This window comes from Dermochelys coriacea, chromosome 22 (assembly GCF_009764565.3).
Source record: "Dermochelys coriacea isolate rDerCor1 chromosome 22, rDerCor1.pri.v4, whole genome shotgun sequence".
Lineage (NCBI taxonomy): Eukaryota > Metazoa > Chordata > Testudines > Dermochelyidae > Dermochelys > Dermochelys coriacea.
The window spans coordinates 17,991,724-18,010,911 of record NC_050089.1 but is presented as its reverse complement, the minus strand read 5'-3'; the positions used below and the strand labels follow the sequence as shown (position 1 = coordinate 18,010,911).

Below are 19,188 nucleotides of genomic sequence, written 5' to 3'. Positions count from 1 at the left end.
CAGGCCGGCCGCCCTGGCTAGTCACCGGGGCCAACCCTGGCGCGGAGGGGCCCAGGATGCGGCCTGAGCCCGGCACGCACCGAGCGCTGCGAGAGGAGCCCCCGACCTGAGAGCCCCTCCCACCTGCCCAGCCCCCCCGGCCAGAGCCCGGCTGGACACCCCCTGCCCCCGGCCAGAGCCCCCCCGCCCTGCCAGCCCCCCGCCCTGCCAGGCTGGACACCCCCTGCCCCCGGCCGGAGCCCCCCCGCCCTGCCAGCCCCCCGCCCTGCCAGGCTAGACACCCCCTGCCCCCGGCCAGAGCCCCCCCGCCCTGCCAGCCCCCCGGCCAGAGCCCCCCCGCCCTGCCAGGCTGGACACCCCCTGCCCACGGCCAGAGCCCCCCCGCCCTGCCAGCCCCCCGGCCAGAGCGCCCCCCCGCCTGGCCAGGCTGGACCTCCCTTTTATTGCCAGCCCCCCAGCCAGAGCGCCCCTGCAAGCCTAGACCCCCCTGTACTGCCAGCCCTCCCAGCCAGGACCCCCCATACACAGCCAGAGCCCCACCCCACCCCCTGCCTGCTCTCCCAGCCCCCTTGGCCAGAGCCCCTTGCCAGCCCCCCATCCTGCCAGCCTTGCTCCCCCCACCCAGCCAGCTCCCTTGCCAGAGTCCCCCGCCTGAAGCCCCCCCTTACCCTTCTAAGCTGGACCCCCTTCTACTGCCAACCCCCCAGGCAGAGCCCCCCTGAAACCCAGACCCCCCTGTACTGACAGCTTCCCCCAGCCAGGATGCCCCATACACTGACAGCCCCCGCAGCCAGCCCCCTCCCCATACACTGACATCCCCCCAGCCAAGACCCTCAGGCATTGCCAGCTCTCCCAGTCAGGACCCCACATACACTGACAGCTCCTCCAGACAGCACCCCCCCTTCACTGTCAGCCCCCCAAATACACTGACAACCCTCCCTTCAGTGACAGCCCCCCTCCTCCTACATAGGACCCCAATACACTGACAGCTCCCCAATACACTGTCAGCTCCTGTACAGTCAGGAACCCTGAATACACTACCAGCTCCTCAGCCAGGATCCACGCACACCTAGCCATAGCTGGATCACATATCCCATACATAGCCAGCACTTCTCGGTCCCATCCCTGACAAGCACCAGTAGGCCCCCACCCCAAGCCCTGTAACTGGAATGGCCTCCCCAGTCTCCCCTCCCTGACTGCTCTATTTGGCGTAGGGAGCAACTGCTTCAGAGCTTCAACCCATCACTGATTTCTCCCCCCCTTCCCCCGCAAATCGGCTAGATGTATTCAGGCGTTCGTTGGATTGTTTGTGGCTGGCAGTGGGACACTAGATGGGGTGGTTGAGTGCTGAGATGGTAGAGGGGGTTCAGTTCCAAGCTCTGCCACTGACACCCTGGGTGACCTTGGGCAAATTCATTAATATGCGTCTCTGTTCCCCATCTGTAAAATAAGAATACTTACATCAAACACCTCCATTAAAACGTTGAGAATGCAAAGTCAAGCTGTGGATCTAAAAGTCCAAACCCTGTTGATGACTCAAGTTGTGGGTCAATATTGTTCCACATGACAGAATTTATGATTTTTCAGTTTGTTTTTTTAAATTAGTAAATTACATCCAAAACTCCAAGTTAAAAGAATGCTAAGGTTGTAAAGTCAAACACTTAGAAGTTAGGAAAAGCCAGGATTTAAGGTTGCCTGTACAACCTTAATTCAGCCCCTTTATTTTTATGCCTCATGATACAGCCTTAACCGTGAGACCACCCTTTCTCTTCTTGCAATCCCCTGCTTCATTCACTACATACCTTCCAACTTCTGCAACACATGAGGCAGTGGTCCTAGTATAGACATCAGTCCCCTTCACTACATAACCCTGATTCATCCTCCAAAGCAGAACCAACCTGTGCATTGAATAAGGCAGGAATCCTATGGAAAAATAGAATGTGATCATGTAATTGAAGACTGTTAAGAAATTCTAACAAGTGGAAATATATTGACCTCCAACTCAGGTGATCAGCAGGGTTCACACCTTTATATCCACAGCACAGACCTCTACAACTTTAGCCAATGCAGTAAGGATAGCATGTGTACAGTTATCCATGTGGACCAGCCACTAAAGGACGATGAGACACACTTTGCCAATAGGTTTCATAGCTATCTAGTAACAGAAAATAAAAGTAGAGATTCAGGATGCTTGACTTCAATTCCTGGTTTTGGAGGGAGCGTTCTCTGTTGTATATAGAGTACCCGTGGCACCTTAGAGACTACATCGGAGGCATCCGATGAAGTGAGCTGTAGCTCACGAAAGCTTATGCTCTAATAAATCTGTTAGTCTCTAAGGTGCCACGGGTACTCCTTTTCTTTTTGCGAATACAGACTAACACGGCTGCTACTCTGAAATCTGTTGTATATAGACCTTTCTGACCCTGTGCACCCATTAACTATCTAATTCACTTGGCACCAATTGTGCTGTTTGTTTACTTTTTATACTTAATTCAACCTGAACAATTAAAATAGCCTACACGCTGATCAGTTTCTCTTTCTGTTCTCTTGCACTAGCACAGAACTCTCTGGTTGCAAATTCTTCAGAGGAAGTCTGGCTAAAATAGCAAGAACTTTATTCTTGGAAGAAAAACAAACAACAAAAAACAGTAAGTAACCAATCAAAAGTAGTTTGACCTGATTGAAAAACAGTCATTCTAAGATTTCACTCCCAAAAATCACAGTCTACCTGCTGCCAACTCCCAATTTATCAGTCATGGAAGAATTGGTTTGATATTCAATTCAGATGTCCTTTCAGGACTTGTTTCCTCCAAAATACAGTACAACACCTGATGTAACGAGCTCCCTCTCTGAGCTTTGGCTTCTGATCTGAGAAGCACACCTTGTTTTAGGAATACTGCAGGAGATGGTTTTAATTAATTAAAGCAGCAATTTGTTGGGATTTAAACTATTAGAAATACCATTAATATTAATTTTTAAAAGGAAGCCTAAATTCTGAACATAATGTACTGTGTTTCCCTAAAGCATCATTGTCAAATCAAGGAGAAGGTGGATGAGAAGGGAGAAAAGTCATTAAACAAACACTAATATCTGCAGTGGTAGCAAAGAGAACACAGAATAGCTGGTCCGAGTTTGTAAGCATGTCATCCATTTATTTCACACTTGTCATGCTACAGGAGTCCTGCTTTGGGAGCATTATTAGGGTGGTTTTTCATTAAAACTTTTATACAGACTTCTTTTTTTTTTTTAAGTCCATTAAAATAGATTGCACCCTGAATGGGATGGAATGCTGCCAGGTCCTCTCTGCCACTTCACTAGTCAAGTCTAATCTCCTGTCCTAAAATGAAGTGAGTTTGGCAGCCTCTGCAACATGGCATTTATGTGCCATTTACGTCACAAACCCTGCTTGTGTCAAACTTGTCTGAGCCTGAGTAACTTCTCATCCATGGATAGAGCAGTAAATGTAGGTGGGGATTAACAGCATAGATAGGTCAGCTGCAGTGGAAGCCTGAATTGATTATAACAAGAGGTTTGGTGATTTATCTTCAGGAAGTAGCTCTTTTACCCCAGGGCTAGTGCACTTGTTTTGGAAGTCAAGATCACAATTGTAATCCCAAACAGGACTTCTTTCTCTGATTAATGAGTGGTGCTGCAGCCCATCATTAAGTAGTCTGACAATTTCCCTTCACAGATAGGTACTGTGTGACGAGGGAGATACATAATTGCTAGAGATATCTTCCTGTTCCAGGGCGCCTACACTGCCACTCAAAGGAGAAAGAGAGTCAATTCCCTCCCACAATATAATAATAGTATCAAACATTCATCAAGGATCTTTCATACCAATTACCCGCAAAGTACTTTGCAAACTCATTCTACACAACCATATACAGGATTCACCTGGTTCTCAAGTGACATAGTCTTACCTGGTAGGATGTTTAACAGCACATGGCAATGCTACAGAACAGTGTAGGATAGGAAGCAAAATAATAATTAAAAAAATCCTTGTATCCAAATGAAGTTGCACGTGTCCCCATCAAGTTTGAATTCAGTAGAACAAGTTTTCCAAACCCCCATTCTTGGATTACTTGGAAGAATTGGAATAGAATGGGAGGATCTGCAGCCTCATGCTTGGATGTTGACTCATCCCATTAACAGAAGTTAGAGTGCTGAGTAAAGCTGCTGGCACAGCATGGTTAACTACATTAGGCCACTGGAAATGCAGGAGTGAATCTCTGGTCAGATAGAACTGGAGCAAAGACAAGACGACCCTGCAGGAAAGCCTATGAACAGCCAAGCTTGGGGTGAGATTTATATTCTGTTGCTTTTGAACCAATGAAGCCAAACCCCAGGTCAACTTACACTTGACCCTATGCAGCTTGCATAGGCTTTATTGTGGAGGGGGAAGAACAGTACTTATTGAGACCTACAATAAACAGAGCATTATACTTCAATGCTGTCTCAAATTAGATGCCTCCCTTTGTGAAAAAGGCCATCTCCTCAGCAGGCAGAGGGGAAAAACAGAACAGGGACATACGAGCAAGGGAAGAGGGAGATGCAGTCAACAACTGCCAGCTACAAAATGGTTACTTTGGGCAACACGTGCTTGGTGTTGCAGATTTAAAGGGCCAACTCCAAGCCAGACATGCTGGGAGAAAAGTTCATATAAAAGAGCAAGTGTGTGTGTGTGTGTGGAAGAGAGTTAGTAGATTCTAGATAGCCTCTAAAGAAAGTACTGTATGTGTAGGTCACAGCAATATTATGGTCTTCTGAAGAAAGTTTGGAGCTCAGTAGATGTACAATTTGGTGTCACAGCCTCTTGTTCATAATGAGGTTAGTCTCTCTGTGTAGTAATTGGAAATGGAATGGGGGAACAGGTCATAGATCTATTACCAATTGCTTGCTAAACTGAGAGCAGAGGAAAGTGAGGGCTAGCATTAGGTTAGATGCAAATGTCTGGCTTTAAAAACACACTAACTTTAATGTCTGTCATTAAAGACTGGGGGTGAGGCCCTGACTTACTTTCCTGCTTGTCACAAACTTGGGAAAGTCATTCAATCTCTCTTTGCCTCTATTTTCCCCAGCTATAAAATGGACGTGACTGACCTACCTTGCAAGGGGATTGGGAGGCTCAATTACTTAGCATTCATGAAAGGCAGAGAGAGTACCCAGCTGGATTTCTGTGACGCTCTGTGTTCTCGGGGGTCAGTTGCCAAAGGGGGAGTTTGCCTAGAAAATGGTGGACATTGACACTTGTGATGACCCTTCTCTCCATTTGCTTATGCCAGGCTGCATTTGGGGCTTGTGGCTGGCTCTACTGTTCATTTTGTGTAGAGAATTTATTTTAAAAAAGGCCTAATTACTTTCAAACAAAATCCAGCTTGAAAGCGATTGAGAAGAGCGCATCTTTCTTTGTGTGAGTTTGACTAGTCACCTTTTATGTTCTTATGGAGGCAAATCTAGCTTCCTTGCCTTCTGCAATGTCCCTATTTGTTAGGGGATACCGAAGCCAAGCTGCTGAGGCACATCATGACCTACCAAAGGCTGACAAAACAGTAAGTGTTCTAAGCCCAACTTCTCCAAGAGACAAACCCACTGGAGCTGTAAGGGGCAGGTAGGAAGTATACCCTCTAGTGATAGCTCTCAGCTTCGTGCTTGCACAACTGAATTCATTTTAGAGACTAACAAATTTATTTAGGCATAAGCTTTCGTGGGCTAGAACCCACTTTGTCTGATGAAGTAGGTTCTAGCCCACAAAAGCTTACCCCCAAATAAATTTGTTAGTCTCAAAGGTGCCACAAGGACTCCTCGTTGTTTTTGCTGATACAGACTAACACGGCTACCACTCTGAAACCTGAATTCATTTTAAGAACTAAACATAAACAGGGACCAAATATTCTCTCTCATGTATATTTCAATTGCCCAGGCAGTTTGTGCCAACAAGATTTTCCTTTTTGACAACTGCATCCCCAAGGGCCTCTGTTTCACATATAAACATCTGGGGATTTATTTTGTATAGAAAATGCTTCATAATGAAGTTGTAGCAAATACAAATAAATTGAAATAGGAAGGCAACTGAGCATGACATAGTGCATGGGGTGATGATCCCTCTAAAATCCTTGAATAGAACCAGTGAGGAAAAGGCTGAAAGGGTCCCTGTTAAAAGAAGGATGAATAGCAGCATCCCGCATATAGAAAATGACATTAGCAAAGGTATTCAGCTAGGAAGCTCTGGAGAAAAATATAGCATTAATAATAGACACATTTCTCATAGTACCCTCACACTGAGAGTGTGTTGCAAATGTAAGCTAGAAACAGAGACCATTTCCTCCCACCAGTGAAATGCAACCACCTCTGGGGTGGAATCCATCAGCTGTTTAGCAGTGCCCAACAACTCTCTACACCAGTTTTAGTACAAGAAGTGGAGTCTCATATTCACTTAAACTTGGAGGGAGGCAGTGTGTAATTCTATGAGATGGAATTTAGCCAGGATAACAACCCTCTGCTTGCAAAAGAAATACTGGGACCTTTAATAACCACAAACTGCCAAGATCTCAGCTTAATATCTCATCAACAAGACAGCATTTCCAGTAACACAGCATGCCAACATCAAGTTGAAGCATAAACTTCAACACTGTCAAGAAAGAGCCCCCCTTCTGAGTCACTTATCCCACTTTTCACAGCACAGCTTGCGTGTGTCCCACCCAAATAGCGATGGAGCCTAATACTTCTTGTGTTGTGCCCGGTCACATTTCACAAACTGGTATAGGCATGCTGTGGAAAAAAAGATTAATGCCTTCTCTTTCCACATGAAATGCCTCAGTTGAAATTAGAGAGGCAAAATGGGTGAGGTAATATCTTTTATTGGACCAACTTCTGTTGTTGGAGAGAGAGGCAAGCTTTCCAGCCACACAGAGCTCTTCTTTAAGTCTAGTGTCATTGCTAACTATTGTCAGTGTGCACTTAATACTGGTTTCAGTTGCAGCTCTCATGCTGACTCAATGCTCTCTTTCTGTCCCTGATTCTGTTAAACAGCCTGGATAAAGGACTTTGCCCTAAAATGTGGGCAGGCATTTGTACTTCACTCCCCCTTTAAAGTAATTTCAGAAAAGTGGGAATAGCTATAAACCTCTGCTGCCATGTGCACTGCAGAGCTAGGGCTGCTGTTTTCGTGTGGGAGGTAGGGAAGGGGATGACATCAGGCAGCAGCAGAAATGCAGGGTCTGTTGGGAAACGAGTAAGGATTTTCATATGCAGGGAACAGTTCAAAGCTGTGCTAAGGTGTTTTAATTAACCATGAATGCTATGGCAGAGGAGGCAGTAGAAGCCAGCAGCATCTCATTCATCAGTTTGGTTAAAAGTCAGAAGCTAATGTTTGTCATAAAGATCCATGTAAGGTAGCCTAGGAAAATGATGCGACACTACACTAGCTACAGCTTATCTGCAGGCTCCAGCCATCCAGCACAGACCCTGCCCTCTAGCCCAAGGTTATACAGCAACAAACTTCTCCCCTCCTAGAAGCAGGGACGAGGATACCAGAGGCAGCTCAGGATTTTCCATCCATGCTTAACCTGTCTCCCATTCTGCAGATGGTGCACAGCAGTCTCCTTGCTTGCTGGGAGGGTGGGTTATTGCTCTTATCAGCCATGAAAGCCACTCCGAGTCAGCTACTGAGAGACGTTGGGGGTGACGTAATTCCACACACTGTCATTCTCCAGACAGCTAGCAACTGAGTCCCTAAGCCTCTCTGCAGCCCAAGCTCCTCCCATAGGAGTTTGCTAGACTTGCCCATCACTGGTCCCAGTTGTGAATGATTGGTTCAACAGCTTTTGGGGTGTCTTACAGATCCCGCCTAGCCTTCAGAGAGGAGAAACGCTTCTGGGTCCTAATGCAGATGGAGTTCCCTACTGGCACTTCTTGTCTGTTCCCTCCAGTGCAACCATACAGAAAGCTATTCTCCGAGTCCTGGCTGGGACTGCCCGTGAGGATGGCAGTAACGCTCTTAAATCTACACAGCTGTTTGAAAGGCTCTCAATAGCTTACATAAAATAATCACTTAATCTTTCTCTGGCTCACTTTTTTTCTTTTCCCCTCTGTAACATGGGATACTGCTACTTCCTCTCTTAACTACTTAGATTGTGAACTTTGGTCAGGGACTGTCTCTTATTCAGTATTTGTACAGCACAATGAGCTTTAATCAGGTGGAGTGATATAAATTAATATCTATCTGTCACTGAGATACACAGCACCACCCAAACAGTTTGGGCCAGGAAGCAAAAAATTACTTCAAACAAGGAAAATTAGGCAGAAGAGACAGATTCTATGCTGCAGCCTTCAGGAGGCACAAACCAGGAGATGAGCCAAAGGTGACTAAGTCACCTTTATGCCGCCCATAACCTGATCTTGAGGCCAACTTGTTCCCCAGTGTAATTTAGAGCATCTTGCCCCCAACTGCCAGCTGCTCTAAGGCACTGAAAAGATGAATGGTCAAGCACTCCATCCACACAGCAGGAATGGCATAAAACCACATGCAGCAACTTTTCTATGTCTCTAGAGCAGCATGAAGGGCACTTAATAGGGGACTGAATCTGTCCCAGAGTTTTCAGCAGGACCCTGGGGTTAAAAAGCAAACCAGTGCCAAAGCGCACACCTTTTTATTGTGTAATGCCTAGCATAGAGGCCCAATCTCTATTTTTAATGGCTACAGGTAATTAGGGTCATAGTTATATCTGTCATCTGAAAGTGGCAGCAGACTATGCTTGTGCCCCAATTTAGTAATCCATCAGAAGAAAGAGCACCATCAGGATGCAGCTGGCGTTAGTTCTTCAAAGATTACTCCAAGATTGCCCAAGGAAGCAGTGACAAAAGCACTCCATTGTTTTACCTACCTCTTGTCTTGAGAGCAGTGCCCAAGATCAGCCAGACACCAGTAAAGATTCAATACCTGTGGCTTATGAGCAAGACATTTTTGCTCCATAAGAAAACGTCAGCATCTCTCCTGCTTTGTACTTGGTAGGGTTGCCTGTTCCATCATCAGAGCTGTATATGGCGAGCCTGCTATTTGTATTACGCTTTCAAAGTGTGAAAGGCACACTTCTGCAGTCCTGGCCTGTGATGAATAAAACTTTAAATGGCTCATGTTACAGAGAATAATAGAATGCTCTCTCTTACTGGCGTCTCAGCTTATTCCATCAAGCCTGACCTGAACTCCACCAGATAATGAGGTATCCTACCTTTGGCTCAGGAATTCTTCATATTAATATGAATGCATTTAATGTGAGGCTTACTCAGTAGTTACAGACATAAAGGTGTCTGGGCCCCATGCTCCCATCTCTAGAGAACAGGGGCAGGAATAGCATAAGAGCAGGCTTGGTAAGGAGTCTGGTATTGGTATCCCCTCTGAAGCAAGTTAGTTACTGGATACGCAAAATATCAAATCAAAAGTGGAGTGTGTGGTGGGCAAGTAGTGGCTACTACATCTTTGTGAAGGGGATCTGCCGAGATTGTCATTCACTGACTGGCAAATGTTAGACGACAAATTAGATACAAACTGGTTATTAGTTTAAGAATACTGCAGAGTATTTTGCTATCAGTATGGTAGTGCCATTCTCCATCCTCCTCCCCCTTCACGAGGAGTGAACTAATAGCAAAAAAGTTGCTTCCTAGAACTGTCAAGACCCAAACAACTTTTGGTCATTTAAGATACCAAGGGACTTAACACAAGGCTTGTTACCAGTGGTATCCTGGCCTAATTCCAACACTTCCTGTTTCAAATGGATGTTCTCCTTTTCATCCAAAAGGTTGATGCAATAGAACAGCAGCAACTACACCCCATAACTGGCTATAGGTCAGGGGCAGGTGAAGTTCAGTTATCTATTCAGAAAGCATAGTGAGGATGTTACACAAAATTATAAATGCAAGACTTCCCACTGAAAAAAGTTTTCTGACAAAGGCCTATGCTATTGCTCCAAAGACAAGAGTAATCTATGTATTATTAGCCTGGTATGCCAAGAGATTTCTAATGTCACATAGAGTAGCTGAGCCCAGAGTACTGGAAGCTCACCAAGGAGCTGAAAGCAAGACTCAGAAGATCATGGGGCAAGCCAAGAGAGGATTGTAGCAGATCATAATTCCCTATCAAAATAGCTAGCATAGATGTTTGACTCCAACTCACTAGCTTTTGCTAGCTATGAAACAGCTAGTTTCCAGTACATATAATGCCCTGTTTCACAACAAGTGTAGTGTTGTTGGGTGCAGAGAAGAGAGCCCCTACTTTGTTTTCTTTAGCGATGAAGTAGTAGAAATTATATGCCCATTTCAGCAGAAGTTTGTTGAAAATTCAGTGCTTGTTCCCTCTGTCCTTGCTAATGAACTTTTGTGCTCATGGAGTTATTAGCAGTGTAAGCCAATATCTTCTATTTATGCACAGGTCAGGTGCTAAGCTCTAGAGCCAGCAAATTTAAGATGAATCATGTTTTTCTACCAATGCTGTAATCTCACAGCCTCGACATCCTGCTAAGGAACAGAAGCTATGCTTTGTTCTGCATCTTTACTTTGGAGGAGACTGGATTTTGTCTAGTGAATCCATGTATTAAATGAAGTTCTGATGTAGAGAAACCCTTGTCACCATTCTGTCCGACTAGCAGTCATGCCTGGTTGCAGAAGGCTTAACAGGTGATTTGAAGTTGAGCCACTACTAGTCTTGCTAAAAGAAGGAAAAGCAGCTGATTTTTTTTTTTTTTTAATAGAAACTATTTTCTACGGCAATATAAATAGTAAAGAATAAGTCCCATCAAACAGATAGTGCCATTTCTGCTGAAAGTTATCAAGCATTCTGCCTGATTTTAAAACAAGTAGGGAAAGGTACAGTTTGTAGAGTTAACCATATGGGTTAGATCACACAGTGAGGAAGTTTTTGTACTTGTATCTCAGAAAGCCTCTCAGATGAACACAGCAAAAGTATTGATTATTGGATGACTTGCACCTATCAGGTTGTGAGGTAAGATTTTAGAGGCCTATTCGGATTACCTTCTTTTTCCAGCTCTTTACATATACCTGACACATTTTAACTCAGCCTGGTTGAATTAAAGAAAATGCTTTATACCATTTGATAAATCTGGGGTGCCAAGTTGCTGTCTCATGATTTAAAGCACTGGCTTCTACTGTTTCTGTAACATCTGCTGCTAAAACTGTCAGCATCAAAGTAAAAAATGCAGCTTGTGTTATACAGATCTGATCCCCAGATACACAATCCCCAGCTATAAACATTTTAGCAGACCAAAGAAAAGGGTTTCATAGCCAGTAGACATTCCCAAGCACTAGTCCTAAATGACCAGAAAAAAAAGTTTCAATCCAAGTTAACCTGCTACGGTAAAAGATTCACGTTTTCAACTGTTATGGAAACAGCACAGGGGTATAACTATTTCCTTGTGTGTGGTAATGCTTGAAGACGGATGGCCTCCACACAGCTAGATACTAACTGATCCTTTCTGCACAGCTGGCAATGCTAACAGGATGGGGACAAGCTCACACTGTAAACACCACTAACAGAGACCATCACAACTCCACATCATTTCCTGGTTTTATTTTGTCAAATACTGTTACAGACTTAGGGGACAAAAAAGTGAAACACAAGACTACTAAAGATTAGTCTTCAAACATTGTATCCAATCAGGCTGCCTCTGCCTATGATCTCACCGATGTAAAACCACATCAGCACCTCTGTGGCCACCAAACCGTTCCTCAGAGCTTCCTGAAAGAAAGAAAGCCACAATTTAGAATGTTTGCTATTGCAGTAACGTCTCCCTTTGCTTTGTTAACGATACACAAAGTTCGCTTGTGATGGCAAGAAAGCCACCCATGTTAATGAGGTAGCATCTTTAGCTAAAGCAAAGAATGCTATTAACAATTTACTCTCCCCCACCCAAGCAATCATAGTACATACTAAAGTGCGCTCAAGTCTTAACTACAGCTTAGCTGTCGGAGCCCTTCAAAGAGAATGCTGTAAAGCATAAATACTGAAAAGACCATCCAAGTTTTAGTGCCAAGCAATACACTAGACCTATGAAATAGCTGTTCAGTACTGGTGGGCAGATCTGGTACCTACTGACATTTGAGTCACGTGAATGGATGTTGAAGAAAAGCTGGCTGCCAAAAGCACATCTATGCTCTACTCAAAGTGATAGGATTAAGAAATGAAAACCTGTTACATTAAAAATGCTATTCAACACTTAACCTACAAATTCTCCGAGTGTTTCACTCCTTAATGACAACAGCTCTATTGGTTTTTAAGCTAGGATGCCAATGGTTCAATAAGTTCCTGGAAAATATTACCCTGTACACAAAATACCTGCAGCTCTTAAACTGCCTCTGCCAGACTCCAGAGAAACATGCAGCAGATGTGCGATGCTTCAGGATCATAAGATCAGACCTCTGCTTTTTAGCTAATTCTGAAGCAAAGACAACCCATTTTTATTTAAAAAGTTATTTTGAAGACTGACTATATAAGTGAACAAGGTTTTCAAAAGGCTGGAAATAACTTCAGGAAGAGAGATTTAAATGTGAAGAGTTAAAGGGGCATCCATCAGAAGACCCGGACTCGGCAATTAAAGACCCAGATCTGCAGGTAATAAGTTCAGAGAACTAGTCTTCATTTTGCACTCCCATTCCTAAGGGAAAGAAGTCTATTACTGAATGACTCTTTACAGATCAGGAAGGGGGTTTACTAGTTGGAAAAGAGGCCTAGAAATTACTGGTTGTTGGACCTTGCTTTATTATTTATATTGTAGAAGTGCCTGGAGGCTAACCCCAATGTGCAATACAAGAACAAGGGGACATTCAATGAAACTGAAAAGCAGCAAGTTAAAAACTAATTGAGACAGAGCTATTTACATGGGTGACAGGAATGTTCAAATTTATAATAGATATTTGCAAGAGTTGGGAAGGGCATAAGGCACTATCTAAAAACTAAGAGTTAGAAGGCAACTTTCTTTGGGACAGCTTATCACATAGCTACCCAACTCTAGGTTTTTTGCACCTTCCTCTTAAGTATCTAGTACTTGTCACCATCAGCGACAGGATACTGGACTAGAAGAACTACTGGTCTGATCCGGCCTGTCAAAGCCCATATTCCTAAGAATATTTTAGGGAAAAAAAATGGATCTATGAGCCAAACCCAAAAGAGAGTTACAGCCCTTAGCACAGGGGTTCTCAAACTGGGGGTTGGGACCCCTTAGGGGGTCACAAGGTTATTACATGGGGGATCGCGAGCTCCACCCCAAACCCTGCTTTGCCTCCAGCATTTATAATGATGTTAAATATATAAACGAGTGTTTTTAATTTATAAGGGGGGGGGTTTCCACACTCAGAGGCTTACTGTGTGAAAGGGGTCACCAGTACAATAGTTTGAGAACCACTGCCTTAGTGGGAACAGAACATAGCCCCACCCCTCCTCATTGCACTGTAGAAAGTAGCAGTGTTTTAAAACTAGCCTTAAGCTTTTGGTCATTATTGCAAAGGTCAAGCAGCAATTCCAAACTAGTCAATTATCCAATATCCCTTCATACCACACTACATGCTGGGCTGGCTACGTCGATATTTCTATTAGAAGCGTGACAGTGCATTCAGAAGTCCCTTTGACGATAAGGCAGCTGCCCACACAAAGTGGAAAGATCAACAGCTGGCCATACTAAAGTGTGTATAAAAGCTCACTAGGGAAAATGCCACCATAAGGCAGAAGTGATCATAGAATCATAGAATATCAGGGTTGGAAGGGACCCCAGAAGGTCATCTAGTCCAACCCCCTGCTCAAAGCAGGACCAAGTCCCAGTTAAATCATCCCAGCTAGGGCTTTGTCAAGCCTGACCTTAAAAACCTCTAAGGAAGGAGATTCTACCACCTCCCTAGGTAACGCATTCCAGTGTTTCACCACCCTCTTAGTGAAAAAGTTTTTCCTAATATCCAATCTAAACCTCCCCCATTGCAACTTGAGACCATTACTCCTCGTTCTGTCATCTGCTACCATTGAGAACAGTCTAGAGCCATCCTCTTTGAAACCCCCTTTCAGGTAGTAGATGTTTGTCCAGTCAAACTTCTTTTATGTTACTGAATGTGCTCACTGAGAGCACAGGTTCAGCCTGGCTTTATCAACGACTTGTCTACCAAATTAACTGTTCTGTCCAAATAGCAAGCACAAGTTACTTTCTGGGCTGCTTTTTATGCTGCTAGATGTAGGCCAGCTAAAAATGTGTTAACCAGCATGGCTGGAGAAACCCCAGGGGAAACATGCTTCTGTTATTATTCACATCCGTTCTTATTTAGCCTGCAGTTACCTTGACTGTGAGCTGTGCGAGGTGACCAGACTGAAAGCTTTTGACCATAGCTTTCATGCTGTCAATGGCCTTGGGGATCTCAGCGGGGGTTGGAGGAACCAGCTCAACCCTGGCATAGTGCCAAAATGTGGCCAAACGAGGCCTGGAGTAAGTCACAGCAGCTGGAAGAGAAAAATACCAGGATGAATCCACTGGAGGCTAAAAGAAACAGATGTGTGGGCTGGACACAAATATTTATTCATGCATCACATTCATATCCTGCTTTCACCAAACATGCACCCAGTCTCAAGAGTCAGAGCTGCTCCTTTGTAATGAGCAGATATTTGTTTAATTTTTAAAAATACAGCTCTAACCACCCATCCAGTGCTCTGGCTGCCTATTCCATTAATTAATTAAATAAAAGTCACAATATGAACATGAAGGACTGCCCATAAATATATCCACCACTGCCCAAACCCTCAAACTTAGAAAGGGGAAATAAGTGGATTTAGCAGCATGCTCAGAAGGTTAACAGTTCTGGAATCTGGCCGACCAGGTGTAGGATGATGATTTCAAATATCAAGGACTCCTCACAGAATACCCTGCCAGAAGCTCACTCGTTTATATTGAGGAAGCTCCAGCTCAAGCACCTCTTCTGATCTCAACCATGACAGCACCTCACAAGGAGAGAGGCAGTCTCACAAGTAACTAGGTCCCAAACCTTTTAAGGGTTTTTAGGTGAAAATGAACACCTGGCATTCCACTCCAAAGCTTACCGAAGCCAGGGGAGATTATTGGTCTAATGTGCTCCCAACATCCAACTCCACTTAAGCAGGCTGTATACAGCATTAAAGTTACAGAACATGTGTATCACTAGGAACTCAGCCATTCAAGGAAGCCTGTATGAAAAAGTTTATCATGTGATGAACCCAGGTCAGTACCTAGTTCTACCAGCTGGTTGTGAATGTCAGTCAATTAGCTACAAATTTACCTTGCCAGATAATGACTAGAAAAGAAGATAGATATCATCACTGTTCTTTGCCAGCAGAGAGTGTTATGGACTTTAATAAAAAGTCTTTTAAGGGAACATTTTAGTTGCTCCTATTCTTAAGCAGTCATGCCTCAATATTGGAAGCATTAGAATTAAAACTAGTCAAACCATTTTAATAAGAACAGCCATATCAGGTCAGGCCCATCTGGCCCAGTATCCTGTCTCCCAACAGTAACTAATGCCAGGTGCTTCAGAAGGAATGAACTGAACAGGCAATCATCAAGTGATCCCTGTTGTCTACTCCTAGCTTCTGGCAATCAGAGGCTAGGGACACCCAGAGCATGAGGTTGCATCCCTGACCATCTTGGCTAATAGCCATTGATGGGCTTGTTGAAACATGTTTTATTAACAGCACAACTACCTCTCCCCAAAACCTGCATAAGTGGAAATATGAAAACCATGTTATTGTTTCAATTAATCAGAACTCCTGCAGTATTCTACACATAAGACGATATCCCTGCATAGGCTGAGAGTGCTTAAACACAAAAGAGTTTAACTACTGACAATTATGCTCTATATGGTGCAAAAGAATTAAACATTAGGTAAACTTCAATCTGTGTGGCCTGCAAACTACATCTCTAATACATGTCTCAGTACACACTCTCTCTCTCTCTCTCTCCTCCCCTCCCCAATTAGGATAATTAACACTGTGGTGGAAAATCTCCAGTCTCCATAATCATAGCTGAATGAAGTCTTCGCTCATGAAGGTAGATTCCATCTTTTGTTTTAGAATAAATGACCTTGAATTCAGCATATGTTTGACAAAAATCAGTATTTTTAAATTTACAAAAGCATTCTGAGTGCAATTGGATGCTTGTACATTAGTAATTCCAAGAGGGAAACCCACCCTCCAAATTAAACCCAGCATAAAGTGAAAGTCTCAGAAAGAGAGACAGACACTCTGCACTGCACCCAAAAAATCAAAAATTCAGTCTGTTACACCAACTGAGAAGGTGAATTCCTAAGTCAAGGGCCTTTGCTCCACTGATAGCCCTTACACCAAATCCCATGCTTTCTTCAACTGCCAGGGTAGTTGTTTTGCAGCACGATTTAGAGTATAGCTAAGGTCTTCAATCCTCAAAAGATGTTCAACCTCGAGTCTAGACTATATAGTTTATGCCCTAGTTTGATACTACGCCAACAGAGCCACTTCTTTTAAAGTCACGGAAGTAAAAAGTTTTTGTTAATGACAACCTCATATTTAATACCCTTGATATTTCTTGGCCCTCAATAGGTCATGCCTTGTCTATTTTTGTTTCTTCTTCAAGATACTTCACTTTGATATTAAAGATACTCTCCCCAGCTATTACAGAGTAGACCGTATCTTTCATATGGAAAAGAATCTCAGATAATATAGGCAAAGCTGCATTGTAATTACAAAGCTCCCACCAGCTGAGATATCTACAAGTGGAAAGAGCCAAAAGTACAAGATAAAGTTGGTATCAAGACTAGCACAGAACAAAAAACAAGGAGGAGGAACAGGCAGAATTCTTAAGAGCTGATACAGCTTGTTAGCAAAAACAAAGTTTATATATTTGCTATTAGCAACTCACTATCCTGATTCCCTATTTCATAGCTATCTGTCACATCCATTACGCTCAGTCTACCACATCCTGCACCACACAGCATTTCCCTTATCACTACATCCTAACATCAAATATCGGAGCCAAAGTTACTGCACCCTGTACATCTCAATCTTTGTCTTTACAAAAAAGAAAAGGAGTACTTGTGGCATCTTAGAGACTAAGAAATTTATTTGAGCATAAGCTTTTGTGAGCTACAGCTCACTTCATCCGAGTCTTAGTCTCCAAGATGCCACAAGTACTCCTTTTCTTTTTCGCGAATACAGACTAACGTGGCTACTACTCTGAAATTTGTCTTTACAGATACAGGCGTAGGGGCAGGGGAACAGCAGTTCTAATTTGGTTTTATACTGCTGCTCATCACCACAGCCTCTGTGCACCTTACATGTAAAGCTGGTAATAGCAAAATCCATAGTAGACTTAATGGAATCACTGCCATGTCCTGTCCCCCCCTTTTTTTTTGGGGGGGGGTGAGAGGGAGTTCTGATTAACAAAAAAAATCAATTTACTGTTTTAGTTAAAATTGGTTTATTTCAGGTGGTTTGGGATTGGTTGGTTTATTTTGGGTAGAAGGAGGATATTGTGAGGATCCATCTTATGGTGGAAAGGTCTGATTTCAGAAAGTATTAAGCACTCACTCCTCTCAGAGTTCAGTAAGATTTACAGGTGCTAAGTATATCTGGAAACATGGCTATTAAGCATCTGATCAATTGCCTCTAACCCCTTTCCCATTACAATTGAAATGCCTTGATAGACATGGGCCTTACATTTAAAAGGCTCATAAGCAGCTCGTTTTCTCTCCACCATTTTTGTTTACTTGCCCATGTGATAAAGTACTGAACTGGAAAAGGATACATGGACTCTACTGCATGACCTTTGGAAGTCATTTCATATCTATACCTCAGTTTCATATCACTAAAATAGGAAAAATACCTTCCTTTATAAAGCCCTCTGAGAAATATTAATCTGAAGGGGAGATATACTTCAAAAAATTTCTCTTTAGCATAGATATAAACTGAAATTGGTCTATGGTTATTCTTCCCCACCCCTTAGCATTTAGTAACTACTTACTGCACACTCAGATTTTGTCATCAATAAAATCCTGCAGAATCTTGCAATAGCCAAGTTTCTCAGTTGTTTAGTTTCCCCTTTTCACTGACGCGGAAGAGTATGATGTAGCCTCTAGCTGTAGCTCACGAAAGCTTATCCTCAAATAAATGTGCTAGTCTCTAAGGTGCCACAAGTCCTCCTTTGCTTTTAGCTACTTAGTGTTCACTATAAGCTTTTCTTTTTTTAAGCTAAAAATACGAGGCTACAAGGTAAAGAGAGCGAGAGGGAGAGCGAGTCACTCGTACAATGACAAAAATCCATTTCTTGCAACTGAAGAAAGTAAAATGAAGTAGAGGCCTAGACCCTATGACCCCTGGCCTAGGTGGACCCATCCAGTGACAAAGGCCATTCAGCCAGGTCTCCCACGGAAACAACCCCTGGCGATACTCCCACCCTCTCACCCAGACAACTCCGGCCAGGGGCGTGAATTGTTTTGTCAAGTCCCAAGTTTCTTGGCCGAGGTCCAGACTCCAGATGAAGCCACCACGAGACAGACAATAAGCAGAGAAGGTTTCGGGGCGGTTTGAAAGCCCCTGGCCCGCGCTCCCGGCCGCCGCCTGGCCACCCCCGAATCGAGGCCGCAGCGCCGGGCGGGGAGGCCGCGTTCCCGCCTGAACGCCCGGAGCAGCGAGCGCGCCCACCGCGGAAGGGGCAGGGCAGCGCTGGCCGGGCTCCCCTGGGGAGCCGGGGCGGGCGGGTCGGGCAAGGCCCGCCCCGGGGCGCTGCCCCCCGCACGGCTCGCGCCGCTCTGCCGCGGCCTCGGCCCCCCGGCCCGCTCTCACCGCTCGCTAGCTGCGGGCCCTGCGTGACGACGCGCTGGATCAGCCTCTGGGCGGCCTGGGCCATGGCGGAACCGGCGCGGGGCGGCTGCGGCGGCCGAAGAAGGAGCCGGAGCCTGAATGTCACCTACGGCAGGACCCGCAAGGCCCCCTGCGTCAGGGCTGCCCTGGTAGCGCCTAACGTCGCCGCCACTCGCTACGCCCCCAGACGGCCCGTGCGCACTCCCAGACCTGCGGCGGCGGCGGCGGCGGCGGGCGGGCGGGGAGGGTCGTCGTTTTCTTCCCCGCTCAGAGGCAACATTTCGATCAGGCGCCCGCGCAGGCCACCTATCGGCCATGAACGGCTGCCCACGCGCAAC

General features: G+C 44.7%; 1 protein-coding gene and 1 long non-coding RNA gene across 2 annotated transcripts; one reads left to right on the top strand and one right to left on the bottom strand.

The window, feature by feature from the left end:
* The first annotated feature begins 1,823 nt into the window (after positions 1–1,823).
* On the top strand, positions 1,824–8,062 carry LOC119846738. Its single transcript, XR_005289967.2, has 2 exons — positions 1,824–2,648; positions 7,843–8,062. It is a non-coding gene; the product is annotated as an uncharacterized LOC119846738 (long non-coding RNA).
* Positions 8,063–11,560: 3,498 nt separating this feature from the next.
* Positions 11,561–19,162, bottom strand: ATP5MG (ATP synthase membrane subunit g). Its single transcript, XM_038380773.2, has 3 exons — positions 18,833–19,162; positions 14,328–14,488; positions 11,561–11,749 (listed from the first exon to the last, which is right to left on the bottom strand). Exons 1-3 carry the CDS (start codon positions 18,894–18,896, stop codon positions 11,651–11,653), a joined length of 324 nt encoding a protein of 107 aa, XP_038236701.1. The 5' UTR covers positions 18,897–19,162; the 3' UTR covers positions 11,561–11,650.
* Positions 19,163–19,188: the final 26 nt, after the last annotated feature.